This window comes from Oncorhynchus gorbuscha, linkage group LG03 (assembly GCF_021184085.1).
Source record: "Oncorhynchus gorbuscha isolate QuinsamMale2020 ecotype Even-year linkage group LG03, OgorEven_v1.0, whole genome shotgun sequence".
Lineage (NCBI taxonomy): Eukaryota > Metazoa > Chordata > Actinopteri > Salmoniformes > Salmonidae > Oncorhynchus > Oncorhynchus gorbuscha.
The window spans coordinates 27,295,553-27,314,285 of NC_060175.1; the positions used below are offsets into that span (position 1 = coordinate 27,295,553).

The 18,733-nt window shown below is 41.0% G+C and overlaps 1 protein-coding gene across 5 annotated transcripts; it reads right to left on the reverse strand.

Annotated features, from left to right (window-relative positions):
• Positions 1 to 206: 206 nt before the first annotated feature.
• LOC124030015 (peptidyl-prolyl cis-trans isomerase-like 1) lies at positions 207 to 14,645 on the reverse strand. 5 transcript variants are annotated; one of them, XM_046341544.1, is made up of 5 exons: positions 2,699 to 3,095; positions 2,504 to 2,564; positions 2,149 to 2,303; positions 1,941 to 2,009; positions 207 to 1,839 (listed from the first exon to the last, which is right to left on the reverse strand). In XM_046341544.1, the coding sequence occupies exons 2-5, from the start codon at positions 2,557 to 2,559 to the stop codon at positions 1,619 to 1,621; spliced, it is 501 nt and encodes a 166-aa protein (XP_046197500.1). In that variant the 5' UTR covers positions 2,560 to 2,564; positions 2,699 to 3,095; the 3' UTR covers positions 207 to 1,618. The 5 variants fall into 5 exon arrangements, with proteins under 5 accessions (XP_046197500.1, XP_046197508.1, XP_046197514.1 ...); XM_046341552.1 differs by having other exon boundaries at positions 2,494 to 2,564; XM_046341558.1 differs by lacking the exons at positions 2,504 to 2,564; positions 2,699 to 3,095 and adding an exon at positions 14,372 to 14,645.
• Between the last annotated feature and the right edge of the window lie 4,088 nt (positions 14,646 to 18,733).

Genomic DNA, 18,733 nt, shown 5'->3' on the forward strand with positions numbered 1-18,733 from the left:
GGCTCCTTGTGGAGTGCAATGTAATCAGGTGGTTAGAGCGTTGCACTAGTTAACTGTAAGGTTGCAAGATTGAATCCCCCGAGCTGACAAGGTAAAAATCTGTCATTCTGCCCCTGAACGAGGCAGTTAGGCCGTCATTGAAAATAAGAATGTGTTCTTAACTAACTTTCCTAGTTAAATAAAAAGTGCAAAAAAAAGAAGTCAAATCGGTGTCCAAAATAACATTTAATAACAGATTGTTATGACAACTTGAAATCGGCCCTAATTAAAATCGGCCATTCCGATTAATTGGTCGACATCTACTTAGGACCCATATGCCCACCGGTGAACTCTCTGGACCCAGGCTATACAGGACACCAGGGTTACCAGGCAGATGTCTAGTCTGGCTGGTCCACGTCCATGTACAAACATAATCAGCCACAGTCACGCATCAGCAACATTGCCCACCATTCATCGCCGCTGGAAATGGCTACTCTCTGCCAAAAGCAATGGCTTAATACGCCAACCCCCGTTCCATCCCAAATCATGTGAACAATTGGCAGACCGATGGCCTCACAGCTACTCACCACCCTAATGGATCAAGCACAGCCCCTTACAGTCCTGCTGCCAGAAGCTCACCATTGAGACAGCACCTCAGGCAAAGCTTGCCACATACGATGTGGCAGGCTTGAACTCCTTTATCCTTCCATTTGAGAGGCTGGCCAAGGTGTGGTCGACTGAGGCAGACAAAGTAGACAGGCTGCATTTTTGTCTCAGTGGAGCTGCCATCAAGTTTGTGTGTGCACTACCAGAACACATCTGGGAGTCTTACCATGGCCTAACTGGTCAAATGGCTGCCAGGTTTGAAAAGAAAGCAACCAACCACAGCTAGGAGGCTTGGAAGCCTACATCAAGCAAAGAGACCTCAACAGTACAAGAGGAACTGCTCACACTCACCAAGCAACAATTTAACAAGCCAACCTGTAAACGAAGAATAAAAAGTTCTAAAGGAAAAGTTCTAATGGAAGACAACAGTTAAATGAAAATTCTGTGCCATGAACAAAAAGTTGTTTTCAGTAGGTATCACTACTTACGGTGACCCCGCTAGCAGCCAAGCTAACTGGCTACAACATAAGGTTAAGGTTAGGCATAAGGTTAGCAGTATGGTTAAGGTTAGGTTTAAAATCACATTCTAAGGTGAGAAATTGGCAGGGTTTATGACTTCCCGGCACCTGCTAAGAGTAGGTGTTAGGGTTAATCAAGTTCGCCTCAAACTATAGGGAGATTACCAAACATTATAACAAAAACATTGTGTCCACAACAGCGTAGGCTTTTTAAATATTTTTTTATAAATATCATGTCTTATGAAAAAGACCAACATTACTGTATGTTCTGTTGTTTGTCTCCCCCCAGTGGTAGTCTGTTCAAGTTTCAGGTTGAGATTTATCTGCAATCATTAGATAAACATCAGGCATATTCTCAAGTGTGTCATTTCTACCATGTCACTCAATCATTTTAGTGATAATGTCCACAATGGTTAGGCTACATTATTGATTTGAGAATAACAAAATTAATCCAAGGCATAAATCATGACAAAATGACTGTACAAGAAAGTAGTTGCTGGTTGTATGAATGAGTATCAGTTGGGTACAGTTGTCCTGAGGATTTTTATGTCATCGGCAGGTCGGTCTTGTGAGTTCGTCTCAACCATGCCGACGCGGTTGACAACTGATATACCTTGACACACCCTCCCAAAGATACTGTGCTTTCCATCCAACCACTGAGTAGGCCCCAGGGTCAGGAAGAACTGGCTTCCGTTGGTGTCTGGTCCTGCATTGGCCATTGCTAAGATCCCTGCACCTAGGGAGGGAGATGGCGCCATAAGAAAGCAGTAGAGACATAAAAATACAACGTTTTGTTACTATGACATGTTTTCTCCTGTTTATAAATTGTATAGTTACCTGTGAATTTCAAGTCAGGGTTTAGTTCATCTTCAAACTGTTTGCCAAATATGGAGGCACCACCACGACCTATAAGCAACATAACATTTATATCTGAACATTTCAAAACGTTGTGTCCTGCTGAACACCCCCCTGGTAGTGGAACAATATTTAACAAAACATTCTAAAGAATTTCCCAACCATCTGTATTTGTGTTTATCTGTCTCACCTGTTCCTGTGGGGTCTCCTCCCTGCACCATGAAGTCCTTGATAATTCGATGAAACTTGGTGTTGTTGTAGTAACCTCTCCTGGCCAACTCAGCAAAGTTTTTGCACGTTTTGGGAGCATGTCTCCAGTACAGTTCCACTACAATTGTACCCATTCTGGAACATAAGCGCGGACACGAAATTAAGCTAAGAGCATTCCTTTTCCATGTGATATTAAATTAACCAATGGACAGCAATACATAGCATTTGGTATTGGTTAAACGTAATTGAATAGCAAGCATTTGAATAACTCCAAGCTAGTTGCTCATTCATTCAAAACAATAGCTAACGTTAGCTAGTTAGCTACCGGTGCTTACGTTGTCTCCAGGCTCACTGTGGGTGGCTGCCAGGTATCTGGTGGTATTCCCGACATGATGACTAAACAAATGTATAAATAAATGTACTGAATCTGCAAAGTAGCCAAATATTTTGCGATGTATCAATGAAAACTGTATTGCGGCTACTGTGGTAGAAAGCAGAAGTAACCTCCGCATGTGCAGGAAATTACAAACCTGCACATTGTTATTTACTTTCCTTCTTCGTTTTCTTCTTCTTCGTTTTCTTCTTCTTCGTTTTCTTCTTCTTCTTTGTCGTTTTCGGTTTTTTCCGTTTTCGCTTTCTTCTTCTTCTGTGGGTTTTATGGCGGACTACATTCAAAAAGGTGTATTGCCGCCACCAACTGGACGGTTTGAAACCAAAATAAAATATATTAATTAATTAATACGTAATATTGAAACTAACTTAATACTTAATACACCCTAATAAAAAATAGTACATTGACAAAAAACTTCTTCCTTCTTTAAAAAAAAATATGTTTGTTTGTGAATTTTACCCCCTTTTTCTCCCCAATTTCGTAGTATCGAATTATTAGTAGTTACTATCTTGTCTCATCGCTACAACTCCCGTACGGGCTTGGGAGAGATGAAGGTCAAAAGTCATGCATCCTCCGAAACACAACCCAACCAAGCCACACTGCTTCTTAACACAGTGCGCATCCAACCCGGAAGCCAGCTGCACCAATGTGTCAGAGGAAACACTGTGCACCTGGCGACCTTGGTTGGTGTGCACTGCGCCTGGCCCGCCACAGGAGTTGCTAGTGCGCGATGAGACAAAGATATCCCTACCGGCCAAACCCTCCCTAACCCGGATGACGCTAGGCCAATTGTGCGTCACCCCACGGACCTCCCAGTCGCAGCCAGCTGCGAACCCAGAGTCTCTGGTGGCACAGCTAGTACTGCAATGCAGTTCCCTAGACCACTGCGTCACCTGGGAGGCCCCTTCTTTTTTTAAATTGTATTTTTATTTCACTTTATTTATCCAGGTAGGCCAGTTGAGAACAAGTTCTCATTTACAACTGAGACCTGGCCAAGATAAAGCAAAGCAGTTCTCCATATCTCCCTTCTCAGGCTCTAGGATCTAAGTGGGAGGGACTTGTGCTAATATTGCATGTAATATTGCATGTAATCTTTCGGCCCCAGGAACCGCTCCACTGCAATCACTATGATATCCCCTCCACCTTACCTGCCACCCTAGACCAACTTCAATTTGCATACCGCCCCAATAGGTCCACAGACAATGCAATCACCATCACACTGCACACTTTCCTATCTCATCTGGACAAGAGGAATACCTATGTAAGAATGCTGTTCATTGACTACAGCTCAGCATTTAACACCATAGTACCCTCCAAGCTCATCATTAAGCTTGAGCCCCTGGGTCTCGACCCTGCCCTGTGCAATTGGATCCTGGACATCCTGACGGGCTGCCAAACCAGGTGGTGAAAGTAGGAAACAAGATCTCCACCTCACTGATCCTCAACACTGGGGCCCCACAAGGGTGCGTGCTCAGCGTTCTCCTGTACTCCCTGTTCACCCATGACTGCGTGGCCATGCACGTCTCCAACTCAAACATCAAGTTAACAGACGACACAACAGTCGTGGGCTTGATTACCAACAACGATGAGACAGCCTACAGGGAGGAGGTGAGGACACCCGGAGTGTGGTGTCAGGAAAACAACCTATCAATCAACGTCCCCAAAAAAAGGAGATGATCGTAAACTTCAGGAAACAGCAGAGGGAGCACTCCCCTATCCACATCGGTGGACAGCAGTGGAGAAGGTGGAAAGTTTTAAGTTCCTGGGTGTACACATCACGGACAAACTGAAATGGTCCGCACACACATACAGTGTGGTGAAAAATGCACAACAGCGCCTCTTCAACCTCAGGAGGCTGAAGAAATTTGGCTTGTCACCTAAAACCCTGACAAACGTTTACAGATGCACAATTGAGAGCATCTGGTCGGGCTTTATCACAGCCTGGTACGGAAAACTCACCGCCCATTACTGCCAAAGGGTGGTGCGGTCTGCACAACGCATCACCGAGGGCAAACTACCTGCCCTCCAGGACACCTACAGCACCCGATGTCACAGGAAGGCCAAAAAAATCAAGGACAACAACCACCCGAGCTGCTTCTTGTTCACCCCGCTACCATCCAGAACGCAAGGTCAGAACAGGTGCATCAAAGCTGAGACCCAGAGAGTGAAAAACAGCTTCTATCTCAAGGTCATCGGACTGTTTAACAGCCATCACTAGCACAGAGAAGCTGCTGCCTATATACAGACTTGAAATCACTACCCACTTTAATAAATGTATCACTAGTCACTTTAATAATGTTTACATATCTTGCATTACTCATCTCATATGTACAGTGAGGGAAAAAAGTATTTGCTGATTTTGTACGTTTGCCCACTGACAAAGAAATGATCTGTCTATAATTTTAATGGTAGGTTTATTTGAACAGTGAGAGACAGAATAACAACAAAAAAAAACAGAAAAACGCACGTCAAAAACATTATAAATTGATTTGTATTGTAATGAGGGAAATAAGTATTTGACCCCTTCTCAATCAGAAAGATTTCTGGCTCCCAGGTGTATTTTATACAGGTAACGACCTGAGATTAGGAGCACACTCTTAAAGGGAGTGCTCCTAATCTCAGTTTGTTACCTATATAAAAGACACCTGTCCACAGAAGCAATCAATCAATCAGATTTCAAACTCTCGACCATGGCCAAGACCAAAGAGCTCTCCAAGGATGTCAGGGACAAGATTGTAGACCTACACAAGGCTGGAATTGGCTACAAGACCATCGCCAAGCAGCTTGCTGAGAAGGTGATAACAGTTGGTACGATTATTAGCAAATGGTAGAAACACAAAAGAACTGTCAATCTGCCTCGGCCTGGGGCTCCATGCAAGATCTCACAAGATCTGCAGTTAATACAGGTAATGAGTGAAGAACAGGAGGGCTTCTTAAAGAAGAACTAACAGGTCTGTGAGAGCCGGAATTCTTACTGGTTGGTAGGTGTCATGCAATAAAATGCAAATTAATTACTTAAAAATCATATAATGTTATTTTCTGGATTTTTGTTTTAGACTCCGTCTCTCACAGTTGAAGTGTACCTATGATAAAAAATTACAGACCTCTACATGCTTTGTAAGTAGGAAAACCTGCAAAATCGGCAGTGTATCAAATACTTGTTCCCCCCACTGTACATGCCCGTCTGAAGTTTGCCAATGAACATCTGAATTCAGAGGACAACTGTGTGAAAGTGTTGTGGTCAGATGAGACCAAAATGGAGCTCTTTGGCATCAACTCGCCATGTTTGAAGGAGGAGGAATGCTGCCTTTGACCCCAAGAACACCATCCCCACCGTCAAACATGGAGGTGGAAACATTATGCTTTGGGGGTGTTTTTCTGCTAAGGGGACAGGACAACTGCACCACATCAAGGGGACATTGGACGGGGCCATGTACCGTCAAATCTTGGGTGAGAACCTCCTTCCCTCAGCCAGGGCATTGGAAATGGGTCGTGGATGGGTATTCCAGCATGACAATGACCCAAAACACACGGCCAAGGCAACAAAGGAGTGGCTCAAGAAGAAGCACATTAAGGTCCTGGAGAGGCCTAGCCAGTCTCCAGACCTTAATCCCATAGAAAATCTGTGGCGGGAGCTGAAGGTTCGAGTTGCCAAACGTCAGCCACAAAACCTTAATGACTTGGAGAAGATCTGCAAAGAGGAGTTGGATAAAATGCCTCCATTGTGTGCAAACCTCGTGGCCAACTACAAGAAACGTCTGACCTCTGTGATTGCCAACAAGTGTTTTGCCACCAAGTACTAAGTCATGTTTTGCAGAGGGGTCAAATACTTATTTCACTCATTAAAATGCAAATCAATTTATAACATTTTTAACATGCGTTTTTTTTCTGGATTTTTGTTGTTGTTATTCTGTCTCTCACTGTTCAAATAAACCTACCATTCAAATTATAGACTGATCATTTCTTTGTCAGTGGATACGTACAAAATCAGCAGGGGATCAAATACTTTTTTCCCTCACTGTATATACTGTTTTTATACCATCTATTGCATCTTGCCTATGCGGCTCGGTCATCGCTCATCCATATATTTATATGTATATATTATTATTCCATCATTTAGATTTGTGTGTATTAGATAGTTGTTGTGGAATTGTTATATTACTGTTAGATATTACTGCACTGTCATAACTAGAAGCACAAGCATTTCGCTACACTTACAATAACATCTGCGAGTCCAACCTTCTAACCACTAGGCTACGCTGTCGCCAATTGGTCACTTGATACCAATTGAGACACGTTTGAATGCCAAAGCGTATCTGAACATTGTTGCTGACCAGGGGGGTCCGACCCGGTACTAGATGAGTGTACCTAATTAACTGTCCACCAAGTGTATATTTCCACAGGTTAGAATAATACTGGGAAATTGTGAAAATTATGATAATGCCCTTTTAGTGTAAGAGCTATTAGAAAAGACCACCTGCAATTTTTGTCTGTTTTGGTGGGGAGGGAGTTTTGGCCTCCCGGTGACATCACCAGGGTTTAAATTAGTCAATAAATCAATAAGAAAGAGAGTTCCAAATCTCTGTGCCAATAACAGCTAGTTCTCAGTTTTCCCCTCACCACTCCCAGATAGTCCAAGCAAAATTCTTGCTTGAGTAATTACTCTTTGCTAAGGAGCAATGTTTGTTTATTTTTTTACAATTTTAATTGAAAACAATCACATTAAGGTACTTAATTGTTAGCCAGAAATGATTTGATATAGATATTTTAAAAAACAGCTGCAATTGACCTTTAAAGTGAGTAATGATTGAATTTATCGATTTCACTGTAAGAAATATGTTTGCATGTTAATATAGTGATTTTGAATTTTAATAGTTGTACAAAACTACACTGTATGCAATTTATAATGATTCATATGATAACGAAAAACACACAAAAATACTGTGTTGAAGACCATTAACATAATCAACAAAACACTGTAAGACAAATAACTATTCAAGGCATCCCTAGTCAAAAAATCTTACAAAATTAGTGATTTTTCCAATAAAATCCTATAAGATTTTCACAACACTATAGGATGTTGTGTCAGCTCTATCAGAATCCTACTGGAATCCTATTGGATCCTATAGGATTTTGATACGTCTTAAATCAGAACTTTTCTTAATTGAACCCATTATATTAAAGTTTGTTGTCATTTGTTCCAGTACAATACAACAACATTAATTACAATATTTGATTTCATTGGAAACAACAGGTTTTATTCACCACCACAATGAAGTTTGACCACCAGTACAGTACACATTTTTCAACAAAACACTCACTTGAGTTATTTGATTTGATTCTTATTCATGCAACTTATTGTCTTTTGAATTAGAAGACATTACAACATTATATACAATACTAAATATAATTTTACAATAACACAAGATTTTGGGGGATTTTCCCCTTAGAATGTACAGCATATTTACATTGCATATATGCAAAAAAAGTAAAATGAAAATACATTTTTAGGGACAGTAACACAGTAAAAGATATGAACATTCTTAATTTAATATACAGTATAATAGTCAGCTATGCTTCCAAATAGAGAATGTTCCGTTTACCCTCTTTCTGTTGGGATAGGGAGAGGAAAATAAAAACCTAAAGATAATGACACCCGCCAAACTCCTTCCATTCAGGATTGTACCTACCCCCCCTCCCTCCCTCCCTCCCTCCCTCCCTCCCTCCCTCCCTCCCTCCCTCCCTCCCTCCCTCCCTCCCTCCCTCCCTCCCTCCCTCCCTCCCTCCCTCCCTCCCTCCCTCCCTCCCTCCCTCCCTACCAGGATTGTAACTCCTCCCCTGCCTCCTTCCCCCCCAGAGCTGTCACCCCTACCCTCCCTCCATCCTTAGAAGGTGCTCCCTCCCCATTTCCCCTATCTTGACATTGCCGGCGGTTCCCCACTATAGGGTCGGCATCTCAAGTGGAAAAGGAGGCAGTTCAATATTGGTTGCTTATGATGTTATTATAGTTTACGTGTCCACTGTTCACGGGTGCTCCATGTGTTAAGCAGCCAAGTTAACTATAGCGTATAGTGTTTCATCCGATAGGATTCCAATACAAGGATCTAATTATGAATATGAAAATCCTGTCAGATTTTGGAACCAGTCCTTTTGGACTCTATTGAATAGGATTTTATATACAAGAATCTAACAGAAAAATCTTATCAGTGTGCTGGAGTCTGGTGTAGCGGTCTAAACTCCCAAATCCGGACCACATATGCCTCCTCCTAGATGGGGATTCGAGCCCTGGCTCGGCCGACTATCTGACTATCCGACTATCCACTTTACCCTTCTCTATATCTGTCTCCATATCTGTACTTACATCTGTCCTGGAAAAAACAACAACTATAAAATAACAAGTTACCCTAGTCAATAATAGAAGCCAAAAGAAAATCCTATCAGATTTTGGAACCAGTCCTATTGGACTCCTGTAGGATTCTGTCCTAGGTACTCGGTACTATCCCATGGGATAAAATCCTATCCTATAGGAAAGCTTCCAAAATCTTATTGAATTTTCTTTGGGATTCTAATTGGATATTATTATTTTTTTTGGGGGGGGGGTCCTACAGGATGTTTTTGACTAGGGATATTGCATACAATGACATAATTCAAGACAATTTTTATTTGACCTGCAATTAAACCTTACATGCCAGTTATGGAAAAAGCCATTGAGGGAAAAAGACATCACATGACCGGATACCAGTTGATTTGTACAGATTTTCCAAGAAACTGACAGAAGAAGAGCGATGAGATACCTTGTAATGGACGGCATTACCAGACAGTATTAGACAGAGTAGCTAGATCTAAACTTGTCTGGTAAGACAACAATTATAAGGTCTAGGTAGGAGCATCAGAGGAAAGGAGCCAGGGTCTTTGTAGCTACAGCAGCTTGTTGACAGACAAGCTGTGAAGAAAGAAGACAGAAATAAGTTGGAGAATTGGAATAGCTAATAGCAACACACCAGTGGTGAAAAGTTTTAAAAAATGTATTGGAGGTAATGGTAATTTCTACAATTATAGTAAGACATTTATAACTGGAGCAGATTCTTTGTCATAAGGCAATATTACACAATCTTTCAATTATTTGATCTTTAACGGGACATGCAAATAAATGATGACATTACAATTTCAGAGTTCAGAATGAGTACACAAAGCTGTGATTAAATTATTGTGTGTTGTTAAACCAGAACTCAGATGAACAACCCTTGACAAACACCTCCATCACTTAATGCTTTTGTGTCCGCTTTCCACTCAATTGTACAGCCAACCTCTTGTTACAGAACACACAGTTAGAGAACTCCGTTTCTTTGTATACCTTTGTTTTACCTTGACAATCATAATGGTGTGGAATAGGGCAATAGGTTGATAGTTATAACTGGTTGAGAGTAATGAAAAAAACAACTTCAACGATAGTGAATCAACCTCTCATTTTAGTTTAAATGCAATAATCAGATTCAGCTAATGCCACCGGATTTCACTGGAGAAGAGGAGAGAGAGAGAAATAAAGAGAAAGTGAGAGCAGGAGAGCCATAGAGGTAGTTGTGTTTATTTTTCTCACACAGATCTCAGGTGTCAGCTGCACAATATGCCACGCAGGTACAGTAGGGCCGCTGGACCAATCACGAGCCAACAAAGGCCCAGATTCAGCTCTGACTGGGGGAGGGGAAGAGGAAGTGGCTCTTACTGCAACAGTCATTTCACTGGTATTCTTTAACTACTGGGTGGGGTGGAAAATCTACACAAAGGGCAGGAGGCAGGGAGGAACTACTTTTCACAAATGGGGGGTTAGGCGGAAGGTGCTCACCACAGACGACGTTTAGGACTTTTACCTCATCCTCTTTTCCTATGGGACTATCTCTGTCAGCCTTTAAAGTCTGGTGTCACCTGTGCTGGATGCTTCCTTCAGCCAGTTGTTCCATCATCGTCTTATTCACATATGTAGTCCTTTAAAAAAGACTACCCTACTACAGTCTCCATCTTTCCATGTTCTGAACTTTGAACTGGAGTTCACGTGACTTCGGGTCTACACCTGAGAAATTTGCAATGCCAACAGACATAGAGGGTCTCTCTCTAAAACATAGAGTTGACTGAAAACAATTTCCAAACAGTAAAAAACTATTTAACTGTGAACACATCCTGCTTCAGGTATGCGACAGTGCCATTGCACCTATATTGGTTGTTGAGATGGTGTGGTTGTTTGAGGGGCTTTCAGGGGACATCATTACCAGACAGTGTTAGAACACCTGTGTACAGCCCAGCACTGTCAGGTAAGACGTGCTTTGGAAGCCAAAGAAAGGGAAGGTCACCAAAAGCACATAACTAACTATATCCAACCTCAGAGCATATCTACGTCTACACAACCCTTAGAATACTATTCAAACCTATCAGAAACTCATAAGATATTACTACCCAGTATCAAGGGCTAAGAACATACAGTGCTACGTGGGATTGTGTTTCTGTGTTATGTGTTTTTGTCTATGATGCCTGCAGAGGGTCATCATCATCATTACCAGGCAGTATTAGAGGGAGTTATAACATCCAAAACTACCTCGTAAGATGGAGATGGCCATCCAAATATCAATATTTCATTTACAAGAGCAGCACAGATGCGGACAGTGTAAATAGAGGAAGCTACCATACAGGTGGATCCAGAAAAGCACTGCTGTGTTTATCAAACCCTGTCGGATTTCTTTGATGTTTTTATTATATAATTTTGCAACCACATCAGTAGGCTAAGTCATTGTTAATAATTATCCAAACACATCACAACTGGGCTTTTTTATGATCCAAGAACATAAACTATAATTTAAGAGGCTGTGGTTTTACAAAGATTCCTTGAAGTTATGCACCTGCGCTGTTAGCTAAAACAAGGTATGGTAGGCCACTGGGCCCTCGCAAAGTCAGGCCGCAGCTGTAACAAAACGCTACTGTATTACACAGGTAATGTAGTATTCTAGAGTACCACAATGGCAGGAATTTCAGAAGATGATTAGTCCCATGTCTTGACTAATATGCCTCAAGATCACCTTATCATTGCCACATTGGCAAACTGCCACCAACATTGAATGCCCTCAATGACACTTCTCGGAAAACATTATACGTTAAATAACATCCTACGTACAAACTGTATGCACTGTGCACAATTCACACTGTTCCTGCACCATTGCAGCATTTCAAAATTGGTCTTGTGTTATTTCACCAAATACATATTGTCTGATTACATTAGTCCTTTTATGTAAAGTATCCACATTACTTTCAGTAGTAGAGATTTGATTTAATTCATTGTAGGCTACAAGTAAAATCCTGTTTGAATTCTTTCTTCATGTTCAAAATATATAGCCTCCATTGTTGTCAGAACAAACTTAAAGAAAAGGTTTTTCTCTGAAACAAGCAAATCAAACATTACTTGATGCAAATGTCATGGGATTAGTGGGTTGCGAGAGCGGGAAAGGTTGTATGGCGGTGGGCGAAGGTAAAAATGTGGGACAAAAGAGGGAGGGGGAGTATGTAGGAGGTTAAAAAGGGAGGGGACTGAGAAGGAAATCAAACAGCAACACCTGTAATCTTACCATTGTGAATAGAGCAGTAAAGGAAAAATGTAAAAAGAAAAAAGTGAGGAGTTGTAGAGGGAGAAAAGAGAGGGGAAATATCTCAAATTTCCCCCTGGAGCCCGAGAGAGAGCCACATCCAGTCTCTCTCTGGTCATTCAAGACCCCATGAAAGGCAAAACCCACAGACATGCCCTGCTCCCTCCTAGTCTTCAGCCAGGCAGCATTTCAGTAGACAGAACAGCACTAGAGGCCCTCCAAGGGAGAAAAGGAGAGAGGGAGAGAAAAGAGAGAAATTATATTTTAGAAGGCTGAAAGAACAGTTAAATAAGGAAGCAATTGATATACAAGAAATCTATATATTTGGCATCTATCAGATAATAATCTGATGCTCATCCCTAGTCTAGTCTCTAATCCATTTTTGGGGCTAAGGAAGATGTGACATTTTATTCTCCTTTTATGAAACATGATGTTTTCAATACTCCGGAGTAAACCTTTACAATAGGTTTTACATGACCTTTGAACAATAAAGACCTGTTTTCTTGAATAATCTAATTAAACTCTAAATTGCAGTTATAGTATATTGATACATTTCAAGTGACACAAGTATAGTAATGACTTTACATCATGTCCAGTTGTATGCATATAGATGCAAAAATCTACTTTGCTTTAAAGGCAAATGGGTAATTCAGCATCTGCATGGTCACCGCCAACCCTAAGCGCGTAGCATGCGTGAACAAACAGAAATTAAACAAAGGACTCAACCAGTTGCTTAGTCATTCAGACAAAATGGCTGCATGGTCTTAACCACACAAAACCAATCCATGCAATCCACTACCTGACCTCTCACCTGTGAAGGCCATTAAACTTGTATACACTTTCAACACATATATTTGAGGCGAGGCACATTGCCACATCACAAAATGTATCAATTATTTGGCCATTCAATTATTTGGCCACCATTGGGTTACTGATTAATTCAAGTCCAAGTTTAGTAATAATACTGCAAGCACCGCAAACTGAGCAAGAAGAGCAGATAATGTTATAAAAGATGGGATTTGTAGAAGAAAAAGACAACTCCCCATATTATTCTCGCAGGAAGACATTCTAAAAAGCCCTAGCAACAATGACCTCTTGAGAAAATGACATTATCACCACCTGTAGATAACTGGTGTGAGTTGTGTATACAGTAGCATCAGCTACAGTTTTACTGCATTTTCCTATTGTATCCATTATCCATTGTTGCTTACATTTAAGTAAGTAACTGCTGGCCTATGCAAGTAATGGAATAGCACAAACAAGGCAAGACTGCAACTGTTCTTTATAAACCAACAATTATAAAACCAGAGATTCGGATTGAGCAGCGAATTCTTACTTTAGTTTAGGCCAATAACTACGCAACTTAATGTACGTCTATGGACTTACAGAACTTGCATGAGGAGGGGGAAAACTCTTATTTAGTCTCATCTCTAATCATACCAGTTAAAAACAAGTAAGAACAAGCCTGACTAGACCCTTTTGAAGTTATTATTAGAGAAGACAAGCATGCCAGTTACATCTATTATACTGAAAAGAAGAGGCCCTTTCACTCTCCACCTTTCCCCCCCTTTAAATCTGGAGCCTAACAATTGTCTGTGTAGAATACAAAATAATTGAATAGAGAAACTGTCTCCTTACAGCATATCAACAACAACATAAAGTCAATTCATCCACGAGACCAGCATACTTTGCTTATCCTGCACATAGTAGAATTTAGAAACTTTTGACAAGACTCTTTCTGTTTAGACCTATGTGCCCTAACTGGTTTGTCTAGTCAAAGGATAGATTTTTTCCTGTTTTGTACCACCATTCTCCTCTGTTAAGAGCACAAGCTCTGGAGAGAGGCTTTCCTCAGTGATGACAGGTGTCTCTTATCTGTTGCCATCTCTGTCAAACACCCTTCAAATCTTGACTTATTTTTCATTTGAAAAATCATATTACAGATAAATACTGAAGTAAAACAGGAAAATATCAGCATACTGCCATTAAAATAATATTCTGTGATAGTGATTTTATAAAGTATTTCAAAAAGTCCCTTGTGTAAAAACCGGGTTATAGTAATTAAGAAAACTCAGTACAAAGATAGTACTGTTTAAAAACTTTGGTTTTATAATTACAAGTTACCCTATCCTTCCTTGTAGTAGCCAGAGAGCCAGAAGCCATAACAAGAGATACTATTGTGTTACCGGGTCTTGTTGCTAGAGAGGCTTTTCTTCCTCTTCCCTCTTTCCTCCTCTTGCTGAAGGACGAATGATTTCTTGCATGCCTGGGTCAGATTCAAAAGGCAGAGAGGCCTCCGAGATTCAGGAGATCAGTTAATCAGTATGTCAAAGGAAGGCAGAAAGGCAGACACCAGAGGTAGAGGTGATGTCCATTGTTGAGGGACTCCGGAGTAGTGGTGATGTTACCTGAACAAGCTCTTAATGTGAAGAGTCTGAGTTTGTAAAGGTTTTGGTTTACATGTACACCTACCAGCCCTACCCCAATGTCTCTCTGTGGTGTAACCAATCACCTTTCACCAAGCACCTAGCAGGTGCGTGCATCTCCTTTGCTGTGATTCGTCGGTCCAGCCTACCGAGAGTTCACTAGGGTATGTGTTTTCGTGCATGTATGACATCAGCTTTGCAGTCGAGAACCACGCCCTACCCCGGCAGGGCTTCTCTTCCTTGTCTGAAACACACCTTTCCCCCCTGACCTGAGCTTGTGTTAAAGAGTAAAATGAATTAACAAAGTGCATTGATATACAAAATAACATAATAATGTAACTCCTAATGGAGTGTAACACAGTAAAAGGTATAAGTATTAGTAAAAGCTTGAAGTAAAAGTACATTCTTGGTCAGTCTACTATACATGCATCTCTCTAAACTATACATATTCTCAAAAGCAGTAACTGTACATATTTGCTAAGGCTGTACTAACATACAGTACCTCACTCAACTGATCAAGGGCTTGATGATTAGTTGATTTGTTAAACTCAGGTGTGCTGAACTAGTACTGGGCTGAAACAAAAGCCTGCACCCCAGGAAAAGGGGTATATGAACACTGCTGTAAATACTGCAGGTGAAACTGACAAATGCCCATGAAGTAATAGACATGGTGGTCCTGAAATGACCGCCAGGCCAGCTTTACTTTTAAGTACACACCTTTAACCCCAGCTGGAAGTTTATGGGGCGTTCTTGAATTATGGTGGCATTTGGGCATGGCATTTTGGGGAAAACAATGATTTACGTTTTCTAGTTTTTATTTAATTTAAATGTATTTGGGTACATCTTCCCATTCTAAATCAACTAATAATATAGGACATACTAAAAGGGTGTTATTAGAGAATCATTTTGTTTAAAATAGATTCCTCCCCCGATAACATTTTGCCACTTGAAATTATGCTCAAGGTCATTGTATATCTTTGTAATCAAGGCTGTAACACCAATGACATAAAACTGAGGGTCACACATTATACTAGTATGCATTTTTTTGTTTTATTAAATAGTTGTGTTTACTGTCTAGTATTCAAAATAATAGATAGATATCTCTAAATCACCAAAACATGTCACTACACCTCTACCAGAGGAGGCTGGTGAGATGAGCTATAGGAGGACAGGCTTATTGTAATGGAACGGTACCGAACACATCAAACACATGGAAAAAACGCATTTGACTTGGTTCTATTGATTCCATTCAAGCCTTAACATAAGCCTGTCCTCCTATAGCTCCTCTAACCAGCCTCCTCTGACATCTGCACATCACCAATGAGACAAGCCAATTTGCTAGCACCCAGGAGTTTTGACAATACATACAAATATATGTTCTGTAGCGTAAAGGACTTACATATGTTTTCTTATTAAATAACAGTTCAATGAAACAGAACATGTATTATTTGTCATGTTTTTGTCAATTTAAAGTGTTTTTACAGGGTGCCAAAGTCAAGGGATAGCATTTACCAACGCAAATGAAAATCAGTTGATCACGTTCTATGACACACAGCTAATCTCACCTCACCTAAAACCATGAATATGCAATACAGAACCAGCCATTAAACTAGTAACTAATATCACAGTTTTTTGGGGGGGGGATTAACTATTCAATCAATATACTGTATATTCAAATATTTAATTAGATCTAATATTGAACTCCAGTCCATTGTATAATAGCGGACAAAGACTGTGAAATCTTCCAATTGGTGTGAGTGGGCATGGGGTAATCCTCAGAGGACACATGCACCCCAGCAACAAGGCTGTGCTCTGACTTGCATTCTCAGGTAATTGGGCCCCAGGTGTTTGTGCACCAGGTGGGGCAGTACAGGGGGTTCAAATGACTAGAACCCCATGGGACCAGGTGAATCTGGGAAGCAAAGCAGCAACCAAACAAGCCAATTAACTGGCTGATTCAACTTCCTACTCAGGACATCTGCCTTGCATTGATTGCACAGTGGTTAAACCACAAACTACTTGTCAAACATTGTCAATCCTGTAACCTCACTCAGATATTCAGGTACCTATCTGCATTCATACACAATAGGCTACATAAAGAACAACACCCAGAGGCAGATGTCATGTTCCAGCTACAGGTGGAGTAGGGGTTGTGGGTATGATGCAGCTACTGGTACACAGACAGACAGAGGGGGAAAGGGGGAACAGACAGACCCTGTGGGGATGGTGAGCTCAGCTCAGGGAATCCTGTTACAATGGCGTTACCATGGGTACCAAGGCACGCAAACACACCGCCCTGAAGGTACTGTACGTTTATCCCTGATGTGATGTGGTTTCATCATTCTCATACAGACAAATACAAAGTATTTTAGTCCATTTACATTTGACCAACAACACATTTAGTCTTTGATAAACTATAAGATATTGCATAAAAGTGGATGTAGTAAAAAGCCATGTTGACTGGCAAGACCATATACAACTTCCTGGTGCTGTTCAGCTCATAAAAAAATTGGATGCAGTCTATCACAGTGCAATCCGTTTTGTCACCAAAGCCCCATATACTACCCACCATTGCGACCTGTACGCTCTCGTTGGCTGGCCCTCGCTTCATACTCGTCGCCAAACCCACTGGCTCCATGTCATCTACAAGACCCTGCTAGGTAAAGTCCCCCCTTATCTCAGCTCGCTGGTCACCATAGCATCTCCCACCTGTAGCACACGCTCCAGCAGGTATATCTCTCTAGTCACCCCCAAAACCAATTCTTTCTTTGGCCGCCTCTCCTTCCAGTTCTCTGCTGCCAATGACTGGAACGAACTACAAAAATCTCTGAAACTGGAAACACTTATCTCCCTCACTAGCTTTAAGCACCAACTGTCAGAGCAGCTCACAGATTACTGCACCTGTACATAGCCCACCTATAATTTAGCCCAATCAACTACCTCTTTCCCAACTGTATTTCATTTATTTATTTATTTTGCTCCTTTGCACCCCATTATTTTTATTTCTACTTTGCACATTCTTCCATTGCAAAACTACCATTCCAGTGTTTTACTTGCTATATTGTATTTACTTTGCCACCATGGCCTTTTTTGCCTTTACCTCCCTTATCTCACCTCATTTGCTCACATTGTATATAGACTTGTTTATACTGTATTATTGACTGTATGTTTGTTTTACTCCATGTGTAACTCTGTGTCGTTATATCTGTCGAACTGCTTTGCTTTATCTTGGCCAGGTCGCAATTGTAAATGAGAACTTGTTCTCAACCTACCTGGTTAAATAAAGGTGAAATAAAAATAAATAAATAAATAAATAAAAGTCACAGATTACAGTATAGAGTAAACAGAATGCTGTGCCTGCCAGCTGTAAGATATTGGGCCACAGGCAGGGAGCCTGCGTGAAAAATTTACACGTACACACACGTACAGTATACACTCACACAGCAACCAGAGTTAACGATGTATTGAGCAACATACAGTAGGCCTGCATACCACCAGGGGTTACACATATAGATCACAGGAGGCTGGTGGGAGGAGATATAGGAGGACAGGCTTATTGTAATGGCTGGAATGGAATTAGTGGAACGGTAACACATCAAACATGTGTAAACCACATGTTGGACTCCGTTCCGTTAATTCCATTCCAGCCATTAAAATGAGCCCATCCTCCTATAGCTCCTCCCACAGCCTCCACTGATAGAGGGCCTAGTACTAATTTTATGGGATTACATTGGGGAGGAAAAACAAATCTCATTAGGTTTCTGGAGTTGGGTGGGGAACAGTAGCTTTCTTTCCTCCATTTTCTTTCAATATTGTTTCTATTTCTTAAAGATTGTTTGCCTATACATTTCATATTATAGTAGAAGATTTTCTCTAGAATGGAGAGAGGAAGATTGAGGGTATGAGAGTAAAATCACAAAGGTTACACATTGTCAGAAAAAAGAAAGGGGGAGATGTGGGTTTCAAGAAGATGGAGTGAGTAAAAGGGTTTGGGGGAACAGGGAGATTAGCAGATGTAGTTGTCCTGTGGGAGAATTGGAATACTGGCAATCTGACTTTGTGCTCAATTTAATGGAGGCAAAGGCTCAAAGTATACTGGGGTATAGGCCAAATAACTATCTG